Genomic DNA, 26152 nt, shown 5'->3' on the forward strand with positions numbered 1-26152 from the left:
ACTATTAAGATAAATATTGATGACATTATGCAAAATAAAATGAGCCAGCCAGAAAAAGACAGAGATTGTATGAGATATATAAAGCAGTTATCCTCTTAAAAACAGAAAACAGAGTGGTGTTTGAAAAGTGCCACGAAATGGGAAGAATTGGTAGTTGTTTATTATGTAGTGAGATTTAGCTTTGCAAGATAAAAACATTCTAGTGATATGTTGCATAACAATGTCAATATAATTAATATGACCAAACTGAGTATTTAGAAATATGTACTTATCACTCTCTCAGGCAAAACTGCAGTGGCATTATCTCAGCTCACTGCAACCTCCACCTCCTGGGTTTAAGCGATTCCCCTGCCTCAGCCTTCTCAGTAGCTGGAATTATAGGTGCACGCCACCACGACTGGCTAATTTTTTGTATTTTAGTAGAGACGGGGTTTCACCATGTTGGCCAGGATGGTCTCGATCTTCTGACACCATGATCCACCCGCCTTGGCCTTTGAAAGTGATGGGATTACAGGCATAAGCCACCGTGCCCGGCCTAGAAAATCTTGTTGTTAATTTTGTTATGTGTTTTTGACACATAACACATAAGTAAAAATAAACAACAATACCTAAAATAGATACAGAGTAATTATTGTTTTTAAATTATCTTCAGATTCAAAAGTGTTTCTCTGACACAAAATTAATATAGATTCACAAATAAATAGACGTTGAAGTTGGGAGAGATTTTATGACTACTCACCTAGACAGGATTAAAAAACTGTTACAGGCCAGGTGAAGTGGCTCACGCCTGTAATCACAGCACTGTGGGAGGCCGAGGCAGGCAGACCACCTGAGGTTAGGAGTTCGAGACCAACCTGACCAAAATGGTGAAACCCTGTCTCTACTAAAAGTACAAAATTAGGCAGGTGTGGTGGCGCATGCCTGTAATCCCAGCTACTCAGGAGGCTGAGGTAGAAGAATGGCTTGAACCCAGAAGTTGGAGGTTTCAGTGAGCTGAGATCCCACCATTGTACTGCAGCCTGCATAACAAGAGCAAAATTCCCTCTCAAAAAAACCAAAACCAAAACCAAAACCAAAACCCTGTTACACCAAACCTACACAACAAATATACAAGTGACACAAAACTACAGGGGTAATATTTATACAGGCAAAGAAACATAGAAATAATTATATTGGCAATAGACAGATGGCTTTTTCATATTTAATTTTGCTCTACACTGTCTTAAATTGTACAGTTAAATATTCTTATATACAATTATAATATAAACTAAAAAAATGTTATATACAATTATAATATAAACTAAAAAATCAACACATAATTAACTGGTGTGATGTGACATACCCAAAAATATATAACACAAAATATTAAATTACAAAAAAATTAAAACATGGGATGTAAAACAAGTAGATCCATGTATTAATGAAAGGAATCTTAGAATATAAGGTAAAGTAATACAAAGATTACTTGAAGATTTAAAAAAAAAGCTGAGAACTTCCCAAATTTTAATGTAACAACAACAAAAACTTCTAACCAGTAATACTTGATTCAAAATTATTTTACTTCAAAAAGAGTATAAAGACTTTCCAAAATAAAAGTTGGGTGTTCATCACCATTAGCACAATCTTACAAGATATACCATACGGGGTTGTGCGCCCTGGCTCACACCTGTAATCCCAACACTTTGGGAGGCTGAGGCGGGTGGATTGTCTGAGGTCAGGAGTTCAAGACCAGCCTGAATAACATGGAGAAACACCGTCTGTACTAAAAGTGTAAAAGTTATTCGGACATGGTGGCGCATTCCTGTTGTCCCAGCTACTGAGGAGGGCAAGGCAGGAGAATTTCTTGAATCAAGGAGGTGGAGGTTGCAGTGAGCCAAAATCCTGCCATGGTACTCCAGCCTGTGCGATAGAGAAAGACTCCATCTCACAAAAAAAGGCCAGGTGCAATGGTGCCCACTGCACTCCACTACTGCACTCCATCCTGAGCAACAGAGTGACACTCAGTCTCAAAAAACAAAACAAAAACAAAAACAAAACAAAACAAAATCAAAATGATTGTTCATAAAACCTTTAAAGTTCTTTTATAGAATATAAAAAATGTAAGTAAATGTGCATAAATCAGCCGGGCACAGTGGCTCATGCCTGTAATCCCAGTGCTTTGGAAGGCCAAGGAGGGCGAATCATAAGGCCAGGACTTTGAGACCAGCCTGGCCAGCACGGTGAAACCCTGTCTCTACTAAAAATACAAAAATTAGCCGGGCATGGTGGTGCACACCTATAATCCCAGCTACATGGGAGGCTGAGGTAGGACAACCACTTGTACCTGGGAGGTGGAGCCTGTAGTGAGCTGAGATTGTGTCATTGCATTCCAGCCTGGACAATAGAGTGAGACTCTGTCTCAAAAAAAAAAAAAAAAAAAAAAATTCTGCCTAAATTTGTTAATAAATATACCATATAATAACTGGAAAATATAGAGACATAGCTTTTGTATTAAATTGAAATTGTTATAAAATTAAAACATATTGTTTTAACTTTAAGATATAGGTAATCTGGCCGGGCGCGGTGGCTCAAGCCTGTAATCCCAGCACTTTGGGAGGCCCAGACAGGCGGATCACGAGGTCAGGAGATCGAGACCATCCTGGCTAACACGGTGAAACCCCGTCTCTACTAAAAAATACAAAAAACTAGCCGGGCGAAGTGGCGGGCGCCTGTAGTCCCAGCTACTTGGGAGGCTGAGGCAGGAGAATGGCGTGAACCCGGGAGGCGGAGCTTGCAGTGAGCTGAGATCCGGCCACTGCACTCCAGCCTGGGCGACAGAGCATGACTCCGTCTCAAAAAAAAAAAAAAAAAAAAAAAGATATAGGTAATCTCCAGTTTTCAAGATGATTACAAAGATAATATTTATAGACTATATGCAAAAGAAAGTAAAAAATAATGCATGCCAGTACAAAATTAAATAAAAATTAAGAAAGTAAAGCAGGAAATGAGAAAAATAAAACTACTAGAAACACATAAAACAATCACAATATAATGGGAAATAACAACTTCATTTCTTTAAGCAATCATTTTAAATATAAATTAATTAAAGTACTTAATAAAATAAAATGTAATCTTAGGACTTTGGAAGGCCAACGTAGGCTGATCACTTGATCCCAGGAGTTCAAGACCAGCCTGGGCAACATGGGAAAACTCTGTCTCTACAAAAAAATACAAAAAACTAGCTGGGTGTGATGACACATACTAGTAACCCAGCTACTTGGGAGGCTAAAATGAGAGGACAATCTGAGTTTGGGAGGTTTGGATAGCAGTGAGACATGCAAATCAGCCTGGTTGACAGAATGAGGCCCTATTTCAAAAATAAATGAGGTCAGGCAGGTGGCTCATGCCTGTAATCCCAGCACTTTGAGAGGCCGAAATGCGCAGCTCATCTGAAGTCAGGAGTTCAAGACCAGCCTGGCCATCATGGTGAAACCCTGTCTCTACTAAAAATACAAAAAATTAGCCTGGCATGGTGGCGGGCACCTGTAATGTGGAAGCTGAGGCAGGAGAATCGCTTAAATCCGGGAGGCGGAGGTTGAAGTGAACTGAGATCGCACCATTGCACTCCAGCCTGGGCAACAAGAGCAAAACTGCATGTCTAAATAAATAAATATATAAATAAATAAAATTATATAAAGAAAAAGAAATATGGTGAAACACTGTCTCGAATAATAATGCAAGAATTTGCAGGGAATGGTGGCGCGCCTGTAGTGCCAGCTACTCGGGAGGCTGAGGCAGAAGAATGGCTTGAACGCGGAAGGCGGAGGTTGCAATGTGCTGAGATTGTGCCAGTGCACTTTAGCCTGGGCAAGAGAGTGAGACTTCCTCTCAAAACAACAACAACAACAAACAAAAAAACTACACTGAAAAAACACGCTAATACAGAACTTCAAACAGTAAGATAAATGTTTACTCATAAAATCTGGTATAACACATGGAAGTATCATTACAAAAACTTGTCAGGCCAGGCGCTGTGGCTCACGCCTGTAATCTCAGCACTTTGGGAGGCTGAGGCGGGCGGATGACCTGAGGTTAGGAGTTTAAGACTAGTCTGGTCAACGTGATGAAACCCCATCTCTACTAAAAATACAAAAATTAGTCAGGCACGGTGGTACATCCCTGTAATCCCCGCTACTTGGGAGGCTGAGGCATGAGAATTGCTTGAACCCGGAAGGTGAAGGTTGCAGTGAGCCAAGATCTCACTACCGCACTCCAGCCTGGATGAGAGAGGGTAGGTAACTCCTCCTCAAAAAAACAAAACAACAACAAAAAAAACTGTTGAGGTAACTGCAATCTTTAACTGTTATTATGTACTCATCATATACAGGTATTTTGAATCATTGGCATGCACTGTGTGGCAGTAAAATTTCAGAGAATATGCAGTATAATTATAAAAAGATTCTAATGAGAAACTTTTAATAAATTAGCATTTAAAAGAAACTAAAGTTGATTTTTATGTTTTAAATATATGTTATTCTTACACAAAACTGCTGTATTCCAACTTTAGAAGCAAAGAATAGCCTTACATTGTTAAATATAGAAAATATATATATATATATTTTGCAGAATAGGGTTAGACCCTCTGATACGTAAAACAAATATTAGGAAATAAACTGTTATTATTTATATACAGGGTGAAGAAAGTAGATGAAAATCCCATAATTTTATAACTACTTATAACTAGTAACTATTTATATTTAGTAACTATAACCATTTAGTAACTATTTTCATAAATATGGAGTGCTTACTAATTATCTAATTTACTTTTGGCATACCATGCAAATTCTAGCATATTGTCTAAATATCTGAATCTAAAATTACAAATTTGAAAGAGAATATAGAAAGAAAGAAATGTATAAGGAGAGTGACATCAGTAAGATGAAAAGAATAAAAGTGCTCTATTTTCATATCCCCTTAAAGCAAAAAAAGTCAGCCATCCCTGACCAAAAATGACTTTATGAGAGAACCAGGCATTATGGTTCACACCTGTAATGACAGCTACATGGTACATTACTGTTGGAGAAATGCTTCAGGTCAGGATTTTGAGACTAGCCTTGGTAATGTAGCAAGACGCCATCTCCAAAATAAGTGCCTCTAAGAGAGATTTGAGATCCAGGGATGGAGTTGTGAAATGCTGTTAAAGCTTCAGTTCGAGACATGTTCTATTCAGAAGGCAGGCCCTCATTCAGGTGGGAAATTACAGGACCCCTGTTCTTGGCTACAGACCAGGATAGGGTTCACCCAACTTGGTCCCACAGAGAATTCTGAACTTACTCTGTAACCACCACAGACTCCTCCCAGCCCCGGTCTGGCAGAGGTCCTGCTTTGCCAGAAACCTGGAGGAAGGCACCCATTTACAGCCATGTAGGCAGGCCTGCAGACTTTGGCCTTTACCGTGGTTCCTGAAACAGTTCACTGACTCAGTTTCAGTTATGTGAGCCACAGTTTATAGTCAGTTCTGCCTATATAGAAACCCACAGTTACCTGAGGAAATGTTCTCTGGTACTTACTGAAAGCCACACTCATCCACATCCTGATTTAAGGCCCAGCATATGCAGACCTGACTGCAAAAGCATGCCCTAGGTCTGCGCTACAGAGCAAAGTCCTAAAAATATGCAGTCTGTCCAAAAATAAAATGGAAATTACAACTACCCAAGCCCCCATAACAGGCCAACTGAAGGTGAACCCTAGTGGAGACCCAGCATCCTTGTGACCAAGCTACAACCCCTCTTCACTACAAATTCAGAGGGCATCTCATCACCCTAAGGGCCCAATAAAAGAAAATCTTTACCTTCTAAAATCAGTTTATGAAAACTTGAAGAGGTGTTTGTTCTATCAAATTCAGATACCAATACAAAACTATATTGTGCCCATTGTCAATGCTTCTATTTTAATGTAGCACTGGAAGTATGTGGCAGAAGAATTACTCAAAGAAATAAAAAAACTGAAATTAAAAAATAAGTAAAATGCTATTTGTAGATCATACAATCTTATATTTAAAAAACCATAAACAGTATATTAAAATCTGTCTAAACTAATAGATATACTCAGTAAATTAGCAAAATATAAAATTAACATACATCTATGGTTTCATACATATCTGATAAAATGGAAGAAGAAAAAAATTTTATTGACTATACCATTAAATAATAAATTTCTGAGGAAAATATTAACCAAGGAGGTAAAAAATCTTTACAATAAAAAAGGAAAGGCCGGGCGTGGTGGCTCAAACCTGTAATCCCAGCACTTTGGGAGGCCGAGATGGGCAGATCACGAGATCAGGAGATCGAGACCATCCTGGCTAACCCGGTGAAACCCCGTCTCTACTAAAAAATACAAGAAAAAAAAACTAGCCGGGCGAAGTGGCGGGCGCCTGTAGTCCCAGTTACTCAGGAGGCTGAGGCAGGAGAATGGCGTAAACCCGGGAGGCGGAGTTTGCAGTGAGCCGAGGTTTGGCCACTGCACTCCAGCCTGAGCGACACAGCAAGACTCCGTCTCAAAAAAAAAAAAAAAAAAAAAAGGAAAAATTAGAAAAGATACAAATAAATTTTAAAATATTTTATCTATGAATTGAAAAAATAAGTATTATTGAAGTGCCATATTATCCAATCTATAGATTAAATAAACCTCCTATTAATTAAAATTGCAGTGGTACTATTTTCACAATAATGGAAAATACAATTCAAAAATTTACATGAAACTAAAATGAACTTTGAATAGCCAAAGCAACCATGAGGAAAAATAACAAAGCAGAGGGATGTCATACTTATAATTTCAAACTATATATTTCAAGACTAGATAGTAATAAAAACGGAAAGGACTGTGCAGAAAAATGAACAAAGAAAATTCAACAGAAACTATTACTCTCAGACATTTCAGACCTGATGCAAAAAGAGAACTTTGAGTAATTTTAGTTTCTCAAAATCATGCAGATATTTGTGTGTCCCAAAAATTAAGGAAAAGCAGCCACACTGTACAGTCTCTTTATGCCATGAAGAGGACTTTGGCTCTCACTGTGAACTTGAAGGAAGCTCACTGAAAGAAAAGGAAAATCCTTAGAGAATTTAAAAGCATAAGACAGATGATGCTCCTTTGTAAGAGCAAAATTAAAAAAGAAAAAACAAACAAACCAACCAACCCAGCTGCCCAGGAACTATTTCCTTTGGAACACAGCTTCCCAAATCATACTTTAAGGACTGGCTTTCTCTTTGACCTTGGGACCCCTTATCTGTGTCATCTGTTGTATTCATTTTCACTCGCACCTACCTGGGGATTTGGCAACCATCTCATGTCTCTTCATAGTCCAAGGTTTTTTTCCTTGCTCCAGACAGGTGATCAGGTCTGGCTTAGAAACAGGAATACCTGTTTTATTAAAAATAAAGAACATAAATCTTGCTTATATTCTCCAATTACAAGCTACTAATGTGCTCAGCAGAGAGAATGTGATAAAATATGCTAGTAAATTAATACAAAAATACTAAGTTATAACAGAAATTTCTAAATAATTAGAAAATACTTTCAACTTGTAGGTTTCTTAATTTCACTATCTGGTTCTACTGAATCAAAAATTGGTGGTGGCAATCAGATTTTCAGGTGGGGGCAACAATATTTTATGCCACTAAATTTCTGGAATTACCACTAATTTAGAATGAAGAATACAGCTCAACTCAGGAATGTGGAAAGTTTGGATTAAGATGGAACACGTTGAAGAAATTCTTTTCTAAATGAACAAATTCTGAAGATTTTCTGGAAAATGGGGATCTGAAACTCTTTTATGCAAAGAATAAATTACTAAAAAAATTCTACAAAAATAAATAAATAAATAAATAAATAAAACATTTAGGGTATATTATTATGTACTCAAGTTATCCTCACCAAGGAAGACCAGGTTTCTGTAGTTCTCTAACATCACATCCCTATATAAATTCCGCTGTGCAGTGTCCAGGCAATGCCACTCCTCCAGAGAGAATTCTATGGCCACATCTCTAAATTGCAATGGTCCCTGAAAAACATACACACACACACACACACACACACACACACACACACACACACATTTTTACCAAGTGGGCATGGGCGGAATTTTTAATTTGACTTAAGGTGAAATAAGCGAGTAAAGAGAACTGGTTCTGACTTACAGGACTGACTAAAATTACCCAATAAAATGATTTCAAAACAGAAGTATTATCTAATGTATTCTCTAACTCTGAGAAGAAAGAACAGCATAAGATCCACATCAATTCATGTATTTTTCTAGATAATAAAGTACAAAATTAAGGGCAAGAACATGAACATGTATATTTTTGAGTGCTATATTTACATCATACAGAATGAGTTGTGAATATTTTTCAGATGGAGAAGACATGTTGAGTTAGAAGGCATCTCTACAGTTGTAATATGTACAATAAGCTGAAGACCTCGTTATGCAGGTCCCCCCCTCCCCCCCAGAAGATCTGGAATAAAGTCTGATTGATTTATTTATTTAGAGATGGAGTTTCGCTCTTGTTGCCCAAGCTGGAGTGAAATGGTGCCATCTCGGCTCACCGCCACCTTCACCTCCCAGGTTCAAGCAATTCTCCTGCCTCAGCCTCCCAAGTATCTGGGATTGCAGGCATGCTCCACTACACTCGGTAATTTTTTTTTTTTTTTTGTATTTTTAGTAGAGATGGTGTTTCTTTATGTTGGTCAGGCTGGTCTTGAACTCCCTACCTCAGGTGATCTGCCCCCTCTGGCCTCCTAAAGTGTTGGGATTACAGGTGGAGACACCGTGCCCAGCTAATTTTGTGAATTTCTAATAAGTTCACCAGTAATGCCAATGTTTTTGGCCCAAGAAGGATATTTTGACAAACATCTAGTAAGTGGAAGAGCCTGTGTTTTTCCCACTTTTTCTAGCCTGTAAACAAACATAATGGCCTTCATTCACCATGGAAACATATGTAGAGGAAAAAAAGGACAGTTGCCAGATTAAATGTGATGGTTTATGCACATCAGCTGCATAAAGATACTTAATAATAAAGAGGAAAAATAATTAACTCTATAGTGAAAAAAATATATCAGAGATATTTAACCAAGTGAATCATTAACCATTAACTTCACTAGGACACTTTTTTTTTTTTGAGATGGAGTCTTGCTCTGTCGCCCAGGCTGGAGTGCAGTGGTGTGGTCTCGGCTCACTGCAAGCTCTGCCTCCCCAGTTCACACCATTCTCCTGCCGCAGCCTCCTAAGTAGCTGGGATTACAGGTGTCCACCACCATGCCCGGCTAATTGTTTTGTATTTTTAGTAGAGATGGGGTTTCACCGTATTAGCCAGGATGGTCTTGATCTCCTGACCTCGTGATCCACCTGCCTCGGCCTCCCAAAGTGCTGGGAATACAGGCGTGAGCCACTGCGCCCAGCCTAGGACAAATTTTTATGATGTGCTAATGCACACGGAAGAACACAGCATCACTGTTGAAATATTCCTCCCCAAAAAAATAAATTATAGTCTGAATGTAACCATAAAGAAACATCAGTTTTAGGCCAGGCACGGTGGCTCATGCCTGTGATCCCAGCAATTTGGGAGGCTGCGGGGGAAGGATCACAAGGTCAGGAGTTCGAGACCAGCGTGACTAACATGGTGTAACCCTGTCTCTACTAAAAATACAAAAATTAGCCGAGTGTTGTGGCAAGCACTTGTAATCCCGGCTACTTAGCATGCTAAGGCAGGAGAATTGCTTGAACCTGGGAGGCGAAGGTTGCAGTGAGCCGAGATCAGGCTGCTGCACTCCAGCCTCGGTGACAGAGCCAGACTCCGTGTCAAAAAAAAAAAAAAAAAAAGAAACATCAGTTTTATACAAACTTTAAAATACAGACGACTGCTACGTTCTGTAATTTTTAGTAGTAATTTTAAGTAGGCTTCATTTAGCACCCTAAAGAGCAGGTATCTCCTAATAACTTTTTTCAGAACTTTCTGGGTAATAAATGCCATCCCATTTAAATAAGCATTTCCTTTTCTTTTGTTTTTTTGGATGGAGTCTCGCTCTGTCCCCCAGGCTGGAGTGCAGTGGAGCCATCTCGGCCCACTGCAAGCTCCTCCTCCCAGGTTCACACCATTCTCCTGCCTCAGCCTCCCGAGTAGCTGGGACTACAGATGCCCACCACCACGCCTGGCTAATTTTTTGTATTTTTAGTAGAGACAGGGTTTCACTGTGTTAGCCAGGATAGTCTCGATCTCCTGACCTCGTGATCCACCCATCTCAGCCTCCCAAAATGCTGCGATTACAGTTGTGAGCCACCGCACCTAGCCTAAATAAGCATTTTCTTAATCCTGGTCTGCATACAGCTAATGGAACACACAGATGGAGCCTCATCATTACATGTTCTCCATCTTTACTAAGGACCACAGTTTTCCCCGATAGAAATCTTGAGTATCCACATCTTTTCATGTTCAACAGCCACAAAGGGAACATTTTAAAAATTGCAGATCCTAAATTCTTGCTGAGAATTCTACATGGCATATAAGAAGCTATGATGCAGAGAATAAAGAGAAGGCTCTGGAATACAGGAAAGAAATATTTTTCAGAGACTCCTGAGTGTCATAAGAATTTAAAGACGTAATTAAACCAAACTCATTAGGGAGGAAAAACACAAGTAGAGAAGTAAAGGTTTGTGAGTACTAAACGCATGGCAGTCCAGGAGGCAGAGTCGACACTGCTCTTCATCTGAGACATGTTTACCTGAAGAAAAGCCACTTTTTTTCTTTCTCCTCCTCCTCTGAAATTCCTTCTGAGATGAGATTCTCTAGACAAATTACACCTGCATCTTGAGAATATGTCTTTAAAGGTTTCAGTACCACATGTTTACCTGTTAGCATGACATCAACTGGCAGAAAAACAAAGATAGAAAAAGTCCACCCATTTCTGTCCTTTAAAACAGAAGACATTCAGGAACAATGAGCTGCTCCATGAAGATAAAAATATAAATTTCTCTTTCCTGTCCTCAGATGCTCTCCCCTGCCACAGACACCAGCCATTTCTGCTACAGTAATGGAAATAAGCGCCACACTGACCTGTCCCTACCAAACCCAAACAGAACAGGCCCTGTGACCACCCTTTAGTGCAAAGTTGGAACTGAACTCTCATGAATGTATTTTGAAGTCCTCATACTTGATTCTGGTCTTACCTGAGTCACACAAGGGACTTCATAAAACAACATGGATGTTTCCACCCCGAATAATAATCAGAAGCTGTGGAGAGGGCACAAGAAATTTCTGCAAATTGGCCATGTGATCCTAATGAGAAGCCTCGGCTGATAATCACCAAGATAAGCATTTTCTCTCAAGCTTTAACAAGCTTATAAATCACTTGGTAATTTTGGCCCCAATTTATGTAATGTGACTACGGAGGTCTGAAAAGGGTCCATGAATGGGTGTTTTAAACAAGTTCCCTGTCAATGCTGATGTTGCTTCCCTTTGGCTCATTATTAGCATTAGTTAGAGAAGCAGGCACAGCACAAGGTCCCTTACACTCAGCACTCTTGTCACAACCAAATACTTCTGGCACAAATAAGGACAACCTATCTCCATCTAAAAGTTTTGTAGCCTTTGCTGGTTCTTTAAAGTTTACAGAAAAAACAGAAGGCAGCAGTTTCTGAATAAGTCTGGATTTAAAAAACATGTACACATGTACTAATGCAATGTTTGTTAAACAGGTACTATGTGCTCAAGAGTATGATACAGAACACTGTGCTGGGCATAACACATTATGTGATTTAATTCTCATAACACCCTGGGAGCTGGTACTAAGTGTATAATAATTTTCAGGATTTAGGTAAAGGGCCCAGCATTTTTGTTGCTTCTTCTGTTTCTCTGCCGTCAAATTTTTTTAAAAACTGCAAAAAATTAAAGCTAAATATAGACAGATGAAAGAAACATGGAAAGCAAGAGTTTAATGTAGTTTACAGAAAATTTTATTCTGTTTATATTTACATTTTTGTGACTTGTGCAGCAACTACCGGATATGCAGGAATGGAAAACAAGTTCCTAAACAGAATGTCTCTGCAAACACTGGTTTTAATATAAAATTTAAAAACCAAGATCCTACAACACATAATTTATTTTCCCATTTATCTGTTTTTTGGATTTCAGGAAATTGTAAGCACCAGCTCTAGAAAGACAACAGGATTCACCAGCCAAAACTCTGATCTCTTTTCTACAAGGTTCTGTGAGGCAAGACTCCAGGGTAGGGTCACACCTAAATAAGGCCTCCAAAAAGGGTGAATCTCAACAGAACTGGGTCAGGAAGTGGACCCTATGTAGAATTCTGTTCTCTATGCCACTGGGGTATTTCCAGTTCTGTTTTTTCTAAGCTTACCTAAAAAAACCTTAAATCCCAGAGTCTGTGTAATTTTAATCTTTTCTAGCCACTGCCCTGTCAACTCCATATTATATGCTAATATGCAATTTAAACAAATCCCTTAAGGTTTTCTAGGGTAAGTTTATTAGGAAACAAATATATACACTTAACAGGATGAAAGAAATAGAAATACTGCTGGGCCTGTTGGCTCACGCCCGTAATCTCAACACTTTGGGAAGCTGAGGTAAGTGGATCATGAGGTCAGGAGTCCAAGACCAGACTGACCAACATTTTGAAACTCCGTCTCTATTAAAATTACGAAAATTAGCTGGGTGTGGTGGCGGACACCTGTAATCCCAGCTATTCAGGAGGCTAAGGCAGAAGAATCACTTGAACCCAAAAGCCAGAGTTTGTGGTGAGTCGAGATTGTGCCACTGAATTCCAGCCTGGGTGACATAGGGAGACTCCATATCAAAAAAGAAAAAAAAAAAAAAGAAATTATAACAACAATTCTGTTCATAAATATCCTTTCAAGTATAGACATCAGAAGTCACAATATAAAGTGGCAAATAATGTCCAATATTTTGGGCATATCTATTTGTTGTACCAACCATATGATGGTTCAATTATTTACTCAGTTGCTAGTCTAGACAAAATTTCTGGATTGTAGGAACCATGACTGCTTCATGTTTTATTTTAATGGTCATATGAAATGGAAGTTACTAGTTTATCTATTTGGGTCTCCAGATGTCCTCCTTGTTTATCATCCAAGTACCAGGAAACTGGAGAAACTCTCATCTGGGTACCTACCAAAGACACCCCTTGTATGAGGGGATGAACAAACACAGGATGATTCATTTCTCTTACACTGAGACAGAAGCAGAATTAACTACTCTTGTCAGCCGGACACAATTCTGCTCTGGACATCCTCAAATCCCTCAAAGACACCTGGATGATTGTGAGGGAATTCCCAGTGACCTGGGACTGATGGCCCAATGATAAGCCAGGCTGGAGAGACTCAGACTGATTCTCAATGAGAAATGGAACTGCCTTGGTGAAGCTCCAGAAGCTGGATCACCTGTCCTGATTTGCTAGCTCTTGGGTAAGAGAAAGAACACAAATACTGTACTCCAGTATCACGTTTTACAGGTAAATATAGTTGTGGTCATAGCTCTGGATACTTTGTGGCCTTGTTCTCTCACTTTTAAGATGCTTTTTTATACTTACACATATTCTGTCATCAGATTCTATTTCCTCCTGGAAGCTCTCACATCACTGTAGCAGGTCACTGAACAAGATGTGAAAAATCTCACAGTCACACTCCCAAATGGGAGCTGTAAGCTGTCTAGGCTGACATCTCACAATGCAGAAAATGCCTTTTGTTAGTTTTCTGTACATTCTCTATCCAAAGTCCGGCCCTTTTTTGTAAATTCCAGGCAGAGGCCAGATGTTACCTGCAGATTCTAGGATCTACCTGGCTCTGCATCCTTTGGTGTTACAGCAAGTGGAATACAAATGAAGAAGAGATCCCCTCATAGAGGCTGCTCTAGCACATTCTAAATGATAAATCTACATGGAACAAAAAAAAAAAGCTGACACAACATGAATATTAAGTGGACAGTTTATTTGGGTAAAGTTTACAGATTATAACCTGGGAGCAAAGATTAAAGATGCCTGGAATCTACACTTCGATTAGCAGCAGTTACGAGAAGATTTGTAAAGACAACATGAGAAACAGAGTGGGCTGACACGAAGTTGTCAGAAATTTCTATTTATTTAAAAAAATAACATTGATTATTAATTAGATATATATCGTTATAGTTTAGGGTATGGGATATAGTGTCCAATGTGGCATTATTAGTTTAATTTATAGCTACATGTGGCAATACTGAACAGTTTCAAAAGATGAATACACAATTCAAAGGGAGGAGAAAGACATAATTGCACTTTTATTTTAACATCTCTGAGTTTGATAACTAAAAGGACTTGCATTTTTCAGATAAAAGTTTTTTAATTCCCAAATCCCAAGACCTGGATTCAAAATATGGAGCTGCAGATTTAGGGCTTGAGTGGCTGGAGCAGCAGCACATGTTACCTGCACATTTGTGAGCTTTTTAGCAAGGGAAGGAAGACAAAAATGGAGATTTTCTTGTCTACATGTCTACTCAATGCACACATGTTACTCTACTTGGGTTTATGGGCCCCATGGTCTCTGAATCAGTTTCAGGATTGAAGATAAAAGAGCCATTGAAAGAGGTAAAATGACTGATTGCTGCCCTGTGAAATTCATAGAAATCTGATCTAGACTTTCTAGAAGTGACTGTAGAGGACTATAAATAACAAATAGGCAGAAACACAATTCTGCCTGCACATTTAGGGGACAGCATACACTTCTCTGCACAAATGTGAGTTAACTGGAAGCCTGAGAGGGAACGTCCCCTCTAGAGTAAATTCTGGTTGGCACCGTATGTGTTTATATCACGTCTGGTAATTCTAGACTGTTTGGAAACAATAATTAAAAGAAAAATTTTCTCCAGCCCCAGAGAAACTCCACAATAATAGAACAGAAACAAAATGGTTTTATTACATAATTAAACTTGAATGTGACATGCATCATAGTCAATCTGCTTAAGAGACTGCAAAGATAGAAAGACAGCCACCATAATCAGTCCACAAGTAGAAGAATTTCCAGCACCATATCATACATAGTTCATCCTAAATTCACCTGGAGATTGAAGAGGTCATCTGTGTATGCTAATTACTTATATTCAATGACAAATAAACTTTTCACCTCTTCATAACAGGAGGTAGTTTAGCAGCTTGAAGCCAGGTGCCTGCTAAACGTAGGCTCTCACTCTGCTACAAAAATGGCTGAATAGTGTTCTATCTTTTTGGCTATTTACATTTTAGAGCAGTGGCTCTGTACTCCTTGGCAATGGGCTACAGCACTCCTGCTTGCTTTCTCCTGAGTGCTAGTGTCCTCTCTTGACCTCTAGCATCCGCCACTGAGGCACAGCTCAGAGCACAGTTTACAGTTTATGTGAACTCCATTTGCCACAGCAGCACTCGAGGGTTACATCAGAAATGGAAGCCTGAGCTACAGGAGGAGAGCCTGCAGGCCTCCTGGGTAGAATTTCACCTTCACAATAATGGAAATGGGAGCAGTGTTTCCGCCTCAGTTTCTACTTATAATGGTGACAAGGAAAAGATACTGCTGAATTTCCAGCATGAGTCCAGATGGAGATAGCTCCAAAAGTTATCTGTCTCACTGTGACAGCCTACCTTATTCAGAAACCATGGGATATTAATAGGGTTTCTGAAACAGACACCCAAAGCATTGGAGAGAAAAACAGATCTCCATCTGAGCAAGATTCTTTTGAGAGAAAAAAGTTAAAACGATCTTAAGAAAAAGCTCAGTTTACATATAAGATTGTTGATGTCAGCCAGAAAATATTCCCCTAAAAGCAATTTCTCTCTAAACACCCAAAGTGCACAGCTACTCTAAGCATGAGAAACACGTGCATTATGAAGGAAGGGGGCAAGGCCGGGTGTGATGGCTCACGCCTGTAATCCTGGCACTTTGGGAAGCTGAGGCGGGTGGGTCACAAGATCAGGAGTTCAAGACTAGCCTGGCCACTATGGTGAAACCCCATCTCTACTAAAAATACAAAAAAATTCACAGGGCATGGTGGTGGGTGCTATAGTCCCAGCTACTTGGGAGGCGGAGGCAGGAGAATCACTTGAATCCGGGAAGCAGAGGTTGCAGTGAGCCCAGATAGCGCCAGTGTACTCCAGCCAGGGGACAGAGTGAGACTCTGTTCCCCTAAAAAAAAAAAAAAAAGGAAAAGAACAGGGACATATTTTCAGAAGAATTTTATAAAGTTCCATTTCCATTTCTGCTGTGCTCTCCTAGCCATTGAATGGGGGTCTATACTGAAATATATCTTACAACTTCCAATGACACATTTTGATGAAAAAAAAGAAACTGACTGTGTTCATACACTGGAATATATTAGATCTTGCAACATAGCTAATTGAAGAACTACTATAGTTTTTGGGTGGCCACATCACCTGTCTATATTTGTCCTGTAACAGCCGCATACAAATTTAGTGAAATAAAAGATACTAAAATTGTGTTTACTCATAATTATCCTGATTGAATAAAGTAATAAACATGTCTGACTAATATCTACTAACTGTAACAATTTGGTTGTAAATATTCTTTGGATATTAGATATAAATATCTAAGTATGAATAATTTTAATGAACTAGTCATAATGTATGTAGCATTTTTAAAAATTAAAATTATACATCAGTTAGGCTGGGCGCGGTGGCTCATGCCTGTAATGCCAGCACTTTCGGAGGCCGAGGATGGTGAATCACGAGGTCAGTTCGAGAACAGCCTGGCCAATATAGTGAAACTCTGTCTCTACTAAAACCATATAAAAAAATTAGCCGGACCTGGTGGCTCACAACTGTACTACCAGCTACTTGGGAGGCTGAGGCAGGAGAATTGCTTGAACCTCGGAGGCAGAGTTTGCAGTGAGCCGAGATCGCACCACTGCACTCCAGCCTGGGCAACAGAGGCCGGGTGTGGTGGCTTAGGCCTGTAATCCTAGCCCTTGGGAGGCCGAGGCAGGTGAATCACGAGGTCAGGAGATCGAGACCATCCTGGCTAACACGGTGAAACCCCGTCTCTACTGAAAATACAAAAAAAATTAGCCAGGCATGGTGGCGGGGGCCTGTAGTCCCCAGCTACTCAGGATGCTGAGGTAGGAGAATGGCGTGAACCCGGGAGGCGGAGGTTGCAGTAAGCCGAGATGGGCCACTGCACTCCACCCCCGCCACAGAGCGAAACTCCGGTGGGGGGTGGGTGGGGAATCTATTCTTCAGTTAAAACATTTTATGTTTCAAAAGCATAAATAACAGTATTAAAATAACCATTTAAGTGATTAATTCAAAGTAAATATTGTGGCTTTATATTCATACTATTTTAGAAAATACTGTGTACAGCTCATGCCTGTAATCCCAGCACTCTGGGAGGCTGAGGCGTGTGGATCACCTGAGGTCAGCAGTTCAAGTTCAAGCTGGTGAACATGGTAATATCCCATCTCTACTATAAATACAAAAACTCAGCCAGGTATGGTGATGCATGTCTGTAAACCTAGCTACTCAGGGGACTGAGGCAGGAGAATCACCTCAACCTGGGAGGCAGCAGTTGTAGTGAGCAGAGATCAAACAACTGCACTCCAGCCTCGGCAACGGAGTGAGACTCTGTCTCAAAAAAAAAAAAAAAAGAAAATATTGTTTAATTTATGTGAATGCAGGTTATCTACAAACATTACACATAACTATGCTAATTGCTCTGAAGTAATAAATAGAAAGCAAGGTACAACTACAGACTCAACTGTTCAGCTTATACCCTGAACTGTTCTTGCTTTCACAGTGTACGTACTTCAGCCTACAAATATTGGATAGTTACCTTGGATTATCAGGTTTCTGTCACAGAAACTGAGTATCATTTAGTCTTTATTATTCTGTATTGCTACCTTTAATCTTATCTTTGTGCTAAGCTCTATGTGCTCTTAGAATGAGCTTTTATCTAAACAAATCTGTGTCTACTTTAAAGGAATAAAAATCAAAAAAATAAACTTTTCAGAACCAAAAACAAAGCAATAAATCTGAAGTACTAGTTAAAGATAATCTGGAGTCATAAAAAATTACAAAAGCGGCCGGGCGTGGTGGCTCAAGCCTGTAATCCCAGCACTTTGGGAGGTGGAGACGGGCGGATCACGAGGTCAGGAGATGGAGACCATCCTGGCTAACACAGTGAAACCCCATCTCTACTAAAAAATACAAAAAGCTAGCCGGGCGAGGTGGTGGACGCCTGTAGTCCCAGCTACTCGGGAGGCTGAGGCAGGAGAATGGCGTAAACCCGGGAGGCGGAGCTTGCACTGAGCTGAGATCCGGCCACTGCACTCCAGCCCGGGCGACAGAGCGAGACTCCGTCTCAAAAAAAAAAAAAAAAGACAAAAGTTTTATTTAGTTGTTGACATGATTTACGTATATTTCAAATAAGCAGAGAAAAATATCTACATATATTCTAAATTCCTTAAGAAAAGAGGGAATAGCAGCCAGGCGCTGTGGCTCACGCCTGTAATCCCAGCACTTTGGGAGGCTGAGGCAGGCAGATCACGAGGTCAGGAGATCGAGACCATCCTGGCTAACACGGTGAAACCCCATCTCCACTGAAAATACAAAAAAAAAAAAAGAAAAGTCCGTTGGGCGAGGTGGCGGGCGCCTGTAGTCCCAGCTACTTGGGAGGCTGAGGCAGGAGAATGGCGTGAACCCGGGAGGCAGAGGTTGCAGTGAGCCAAGATCGCGCCACTGCACTCCAGCCTGGACAGCAGAGCGAGACTCTGTCTCAAAAAAAAAAAATAAAAAAATACAAAAGAAAAGAGGGCATTGCAAAAATTTTTTTGGAACTTCTGAGACTTTTTGAACTCTTGGACAACTGAAATTAGCACATTGTATGCACTTGAAATAATGTTTATGGGGGAAAAACCAGAAGAAAGCTATTATATGATATCCATAAGTGCACAAGACCAATGCAACAGAATAGAGAGCCCAGAAATAATGCCACCCTCCTATACTCATCAGAGTTTTGACAAAGCTGACAAGAGGATTGTGGGAAGAATTCTCTCTTTAACAAACGAATAACAGGAATAACTACCTAGCACTATGTAGAAGACTGAAACTGGACCCCTTCATTACACCATATACAAAAATCAACTCAAGATAAATCACAGACTTAAATGAAAAACTTAAAATTATAAGAAACTCTGCAAGAAAACATGGGGAATAACATTCTAGACACAGAAACTGGCAAAGACTTCATGATGAAGATACCAAAAGCAACTTCAACAAAAGCAAAAATTGACAAATGGGACCTATTTAAACTAAAGAGCTTCTTCACAGCAAAGGAAACTATTAATAGAGCAAACAACCTACAGAATAAAAGAAAATATTTGCAAACATTGCCTCTGACAAAGGTCTAACATACAGAATTTATTAAGAACTTAAACAAGTTTACAAGAAAAAAAGCAAACAACTTCATTAAAAAGTGGGCAAAAAACATGAACAGACGCTTGTCAAAAGAAATACATGTGGCTAACAAGCATTATATATTTAAAAAGAAAGGTCATCGCTAGTCATTAGATAAATTAAAAGAAAAACCACAATGAAATACCACCTCACACACACCCATCAGAGTGGCTGCTTTTAATAAGCCAAAAAATAACAGATGGGTAAGGTTGCAGAGAAAAGGGAATGCTTATACTCTGCTGGTGGGAGTGTAAATTAGTTCAATGACAGTAAAAATCAGTGTGGTGATTCCTCAAAGAACTAAAAATGGAATTATCATTTGACCCAGGAACCTTATAATTGGGTATATACCCAAAGAAATATAAATTATTATATTATAAAGACATATTCACATGCATGTTCACTGCAGCACTATTCACAATAGCAAAGACGTGGACAGGCCCTGAATGCCTATCACTGGTAGACAAGATAAAGAAAATATGGTACAGTCAGATGCAGTGGCTCATGTCTGTAATCCCAGCATTTTGGGAGGCCAAGGCAGGTGGATTCCCTGAGCTTAGAAGTTTGAGACCAGCCTGGGCAACATGGCAAAATCCTGTCTCCACGGAAAATACAAAAAGAAACATTGGCTAGGCATGGTAATGCATATGCGTAGTCCCAGCTACTTGGGAGGATGAAGTAGGAGAGAACTGCTTGAGCCTGAAAGGTTGAAGCTAAAGTATGCCAATATCATGCCATGGCACTCTAGCCTGGGCAATAAGCCTGTCTCCAAAAATAAAATAAAATAAAAGATTTAGTAAAAACAAAACGTGGTACATAAACATCATGGAATACTCTGTGGTCATTAAAAAAAAAAAAAATGACCATGTCCTTTGCAATAACACTGATGAAGCTGGAGACAATTATTCTTAGAAAACTAACAGAGGCCGGGCGCCGTGGCTCACGCCTGTAATCCCAGCACTTTGGGAGGCTGAGGTGGGATAATCACCTGAGGTCAGGAGTTTAAGACCAGCCTGACCAACATGGAGAAACCCCTCTCTACTAAAAATACAAAATCAGCCAGGTGTGGTGGCATGAGCCTGTAATCCCAGCTACATAGGAGGCTGAGGCAGGAGAATCGCTTGAATCCGGGAGGCAAAGACTGTGGTGAGCCAAGGTCGCACAATTGCACTCCAGCCTGGGCAACAAGAACAAAAATACGTCTCAAAAAAACAAAACAAAACAAAAAACAAAAAAAGAAAACTAATGCAGAAACAGCGAACCAAATGCATGTTATTATTTACAAGTAAGAGCTAAGTAAGGCCGGGCGCGGTGGCTCAAGCCTGTAATCCCAGCACTTTGGGAGGCTGAGACGGGCGGATCATGAGGTCAGGAGATCGAGACCATCCTGGCTAACAAGGTGAAACCCCATCTCTACTAAAAATACAAAAAATTAGCCGGGCGTGGTGGCAGGCGCCTGTAGTCCCAGCTACTCGGGAGGCTGAGGCAGGAGAATGGCGTGAACCCAGGAGCTGGAGCTTGCAGTGAGCTGAGATCGCGCCACTGCACTCCAGCCTGGGCCACAGAGCCAGACTCGGTCTCAAAAAAAAAAAAAAAAAAAAAAAGTAAGAGCTAAGTAATAAGAACACATCAACACAAAGAGAACAACAGACAGTGAGGCCTAGTTGAGGGGGGAGGGTGGGAGCAGTAAGAGGACCAGAAAACATACCTGTTTGGTGCTATGCTTAGCACCTCAGTGACAAAATAATCTGCACTCCAAACTCCCATGACATAATTTTGCTTTATAACAAACCCACATGTGTACACCCGACCAAAAATCAAAGCTTAAAAAAAAAAAAAAAAAAAAACCCCTGTGTGGGAGTGGGAGAGAGTGCAATGTAGGTGAAAGGACTGATTTTCATTACAGATAGTGGCCCAGGTGGTGCTGTATTCTGATTTATTTTTGTTTGCATGCAGACATGTGATTATAAACAGGAAGTCCAGAACCTTAGGTTGGTGGAGAAAACAGGTTGCTGTTGCAGATTCTGTGTCTAGGGGTGGGTATATGCCCAGAGACTTGTAGAGACTTCTGGGTTTTTGGCAAGAAACACTAGGATCAAAAATGCCATGGTGAAGTTCCTGAGGGTGGTGCTTAGTCCTGGAAAGAGTGTGGACATGTCAATGTCTAGTGTGTGTGTTTGTGAGTGGGTGGGAATCCTGTGATGGCAGCTGCAAGAAAAGGGGGTCTGTCATCAGAGCTCTTTCCTCTAAGTTTTCAGTCTTCTGTCACCCTGGAAGAAGACCTTAAATCACAGGACAACAGGCAGTGTGGCAGCCTGTGTACAGGAGAACAGAGCCTCCCATTTTCAAATACTCAGAGCTTTGTTCCAGGTCAGGCCTCCGTGATACCTTTTTTCGGACACCAAATCTGTAGAGTTTGCTGAACATCAAACAATTCTCCAACAACAACTCATTGCCTAATATTTGAATTCTGACACCACCCAGAGTCAGCATAGACCCTGATCCAGAGCTCATTCTCACAACATTGTCCTCACTGCAGATGCCAATCAAAAACTCCATAGGCCCATCTATACTTCTGAGCTACTGTTTGAAAACTGAGGACTCCCAAACCTCCCTGAAATTCAATAATTTGGTAGAGCTACTTACAGAACTCAGCAAAACACTGTAGTTATGTTTACCAGTTTCATATATAAGATGCAGCCCAGGAAAAGCCAAATGGAAGAAATGCATAGAACAAAGAAAAGAGATGGGGAAAGATGAAACACATAGATAATCCTGGAAAATATTTGTGATTAATAAAATTCTCCATCCTTTGTGTGCTCCAGGAACAGTATATGGAAAGAAACGCCCTTCTCATTATGACTTAGATGGTGCCCTCTTTTCTTACCTATCACACAGCCAGACACATACTCTGCACATTTTCTCCTTTTTCTCATTAAGAAATTCAGTTGAATTTGTCTTCAGTGGTCAAAATAATTTTTTTTTTTTTTTGAGATGGAGTCTCGGTTTGCCACCCAGGCTGGAGTTCCTTGGCACCATCTCAGCCCACTGCAACCTCTGCCTCCAGGGTTCAAGCAATTCTCCTGCCTCAGCCTCCCAAGTAGCTGGCATTACAGGTGGCCACCATGACTACTGGCTAATTTTTGTATTTTTAGTAGACACAGGGTATCACCATGTTGACCAGGCTGGTCTGGAACTTCTGACCTCAGGTGATCCGCCTGCCTCGGCCTTCCAAACTGCTGGGATTACATGCCTGAGCCATAGCGCTCAGCCTAAAGTATTTCTTAATCAAACTTTACTTAAGTTTATCTCCATCCCTCAGGCTAGTGAACTTTGAGCTGCCCTCAGTCTGAGTCAACATACAACCCCATTTTATGTCCCTCCTAAGAACACACTGATTTCAGGGTAAGACACTCTCTGATCTAAATTCTGACTTTTTCACCCTCCATTTGCAATTCCCCTCTCACCTTCCTCTGTAATCTTGTTTACTCCTCCCTACAAAAGAAAGCCCTTTTCTTTTTTCTTTTTTTTTTTTTTTTTGAGACGGAGTCTCGCTCTGTCGCCCAGGCTGGAGTGCAGTGGCGCGATCTCGGCTCACTGCAAGCTCCGCCTCCCGGGTTCACGCCATTCTCCTGCCTCAGCTTCCCGAGTAGCTGGGACTACAGGCGCCCACAACCGCGCCCGGCTAATTTTTTGTATTTTTAGTAGAGACGGGGTTTCACCGTGGTCTCGATCTCCTGACCTTGTGATCCGCCCGCCTCGGCCTCCCAAAGTGCTGGGATTACAGGCGTGAGCCACCGCGCCCGGCCAAGAAAGCCCTTTTCTGCCTACATTTTTTGCAAGCCATACAGATCTTTTAGTCAGTTGGTACTTCTTCCTGTTGCAATACTTTTTTAGGAACTCATTTTTTTTTTAACGTAAATCTAACATTTTTATTTTAGAAAGTGTAAAAAGTGCCTCAAAACCATAACAACTTCATTACCAGAAAGACCCTCCCAGTTTCCTTTCATCTTAATCTTAACCGCATCTGCCTGTGGGGCCCCAGCTTTCCAGGGCTCTGTAGCTTCTTTCAGAATAAAGTCTCCTTCCATGGCTGGGGTGAGCAGTCTGAGATATCTGCAGGGGAGACTCCCGAGTAAAAACTAACAGTGCCTTTAATAACCTCCTATTAGCCGCGTGCGGTGGCTCACACCGATAATGCCAGCACTTTGGGAGGCTGAGGCGGGCCTGATGCAGAGTTCAAGACCAGCCTGACAAACACGGAGAAAACCAGTCTCTACTAAACACCAAAATTAGCCGGGCGTGATGGTGCATGCCTGTAATCCCAGTTACTGGAGGGGCTGAGGTAGGAGAATCACTTGAACCCGGTAAGCCGAGATCACGCCATTACATTCCAGCCTGGGCACCAAGAGCGACACTGTGTCAAACAACAACAACAACAAAAACCCTCCTGTTGCAGGCTTAATATTAGCCTTAGCTTGGAGACACTAGGTTCAAGCTTTAATTTCCACGTCAGAGTTATTCACTTGGTTTTTGAAACTAACTGTTAGAAAATCAGTGAAATTACTCACAGTGTTTACATAAAGGAAGTTTTAAGATGCTTACTTTTTTTTTTTTTTTTGAGCCGGAGTCTCGTTTTGTCTAGCAGGCTAAGATGACTGGATCTCAACTCACTGCAACTTCCGCCTCCCGGGTTCCAGAAATTCTCGTGCCTCAGCCTTCCAAGTAGCTGGTACTAGAGGCACGTGCCACCACACCCAGAGAGTTTTCGTATTTTTAGTAGAGACGCCTTTCACCACGTTTGCCAGGCTGGTCTACAACTCCTGACCACGTGATCCACCCGCCTCGGCCTCCGAAGTGCTGGGATTGCAGGCTTGAGCCACCGCGCCCAGCCAGGAAGGGATTTTGAACCCTAATGCACTTCCTGTTTTTGTTTCCCTCCCCTGTTGTCTGGGATCAGACCGCACACTCTAAGCTGATCCCGGTAAGCTTAGACCGAAACTTTTTCCAAATAAGGTAAAGGCGCGACTTGGGAGAAAAGGAAAAGGGGGAAGAAGAAGGAGTAGGGTTGATTTACAACTTTTACAACTTATGACCAGAAAGTTAAGTCATTTAAGAGGAACTTTGTTGTCCTAACACCTCTTTACCTCAAGTGATCCACCCGCCTCGGCTTCCCAAAACGTTGGGATTACAGGCGTGAGCCACCGCGTCCGACCCCATAAATTTTTAATAGGAGAAAAGAGAAACTGTAAACCCAAAGGAACAAAGCTCTTCCCATTCATGAACCCGCACCCCGAGTCGGGATTCTCCCCTGCCCAACCTCCCCTGGTCCCTGCACAATCTGGGAGAGACGCCACGCTGCGGGTGCAGAGCTGCCCAGAGAGGGCTCCACGCCAGGGCACAGTCACCGCGCAGTGAAGAGACAAAGCGCCCGGGGGCCCGGCTGTCAGCACAGCTGCCATCTTATGGCTGAACGGGATTGAGGCCGAGCTGGGCAAGGAGAACTGGGGACGCAGATTGTGGAACTGACTGCGGGGAGGCCTGAGTCCCGCCACAGCCACTTTTCACCGGTTCCAACCAGTCCCTCTCCTCTCTCGGACCGGCACTCTCACCATTTTTGGCTTCCAGGAGGTCCCGGTGTCTTAGCTGTGGATCTCCCAATACCTGCAGGACACAGGACCACACAGCCGGAGCGTCCAGGAGCAGTGAGAACTAGACCTAGAGCTCTGACTACAGCGAGAGACAAAGGCCTCACCAAACCCGGAAACCGCCCTCTTCGCTCCAGCTGCCTTTCTGATTGGACGGTTTCCAGCCCGCCGTCCCTGATTGGATAATGCTTAAGACCCCGCCCCCTCAGGCCCGGAGTGACAGTAGATGTGATCAGACGCTGGGCTGAGTGAAGAAAGAGTGACAGCCTAAGCTGCAGCCTTTTCAGGCAGGGCTTCCTCCCTGAGCTGAGCCAAGCCCACCCCAGAGCCTGGGAAAATTCTCTTTTCTTTATTCTCTCTCTCGTTGAATGTATTCAAAAGGTGAACAGGCCGGGCGCGGTGGCTCAAGCCTGTAATCCCAGCACTTTGGGAGGCCGAGACGGGCGGATCACGAGGTCAGGAGATCGAGACCATCCTGGCTAACACGGTGAAACCCCGTCTCTACTAAAAATACAAGAAAATTAGCCGGGCGAGGTGGCGGGCGCCTGTAGTCCCAGCTACTGGGGAGGCTGAGGCAGGAGAATGGCGTGAACTCGGGGAGGCGGAGCTTGCAGTGAGCTGAGATCGCGCCACTGCACTCCAGCCTGGGGCACAGAGCAAGACTCCGTCTCAAAAAAAAAAAAAAAAAAAAGGTGAACAGAAGTATTTTGCTCTCATATTAATAATATATAAATAAAACTTTTTTAATTTTTTTACTTTGGCAATAATGTATTGTCAATACTAAAGGTAATTTTGATAAAACGTTATAAAAGATCAAATTTGTCATTTTTGACCTCTCGAGATTTACATATATATTTTGTAATCTAATTTTTTAACTGTTTATATTTTATTTTATCTATATTATTTTTATTTTTTCAATTTGAAACAACCTTTAAGTAATTTCAAACTGTTACAGGAGACAGAAAGAAATCATTTAGGGCCAGTCCGCTGGTGCACGCTTGTAATCCCAGCACTTTGGGAAGCGAAAG

At 41.3% G+C, this 26152-nt stretch overlaps 1 protein-coding gene across 1 annotated transcript in view; it reads right to left on the reverse strand.

The window, feature by feature from the left end:
• LOC102136574 (uncharacterized) overlaps positions 1–25220 on the reverse strand; it is an 86434-nt gene extending 61214 nt beyond the window's left edge. Inside the window, 3 exon segments of the mRNA XM_015440427.4 lie at positions 7306–7401; positions 7915–8041; positions 25089–25220. Coding sequence (XP_015295913.4) covers positions 7306–7401; positions 7915–8041; positions 25089–25091 — 226 coding nt within the window. The 5' untranslated portion in view covers positions 25092–25220.
• Positions 25221–26152: the final 932 nt, after the last annotated feature.

This window comes from Macaca fascicularis, chromosome 19 (genome assembly GCF_037993035.2).
Source record: "Macaca fascicularis isolate 582-1 chromosome 19, T2T-MFA8v1.1".
In the NCBI taxonomy this organism is placed as follows: Eukaryota; Metazoa; Chordata; class Mammalia; order Primates; family Cercopithecidae; genus Macaca; species Macaca fascicularis.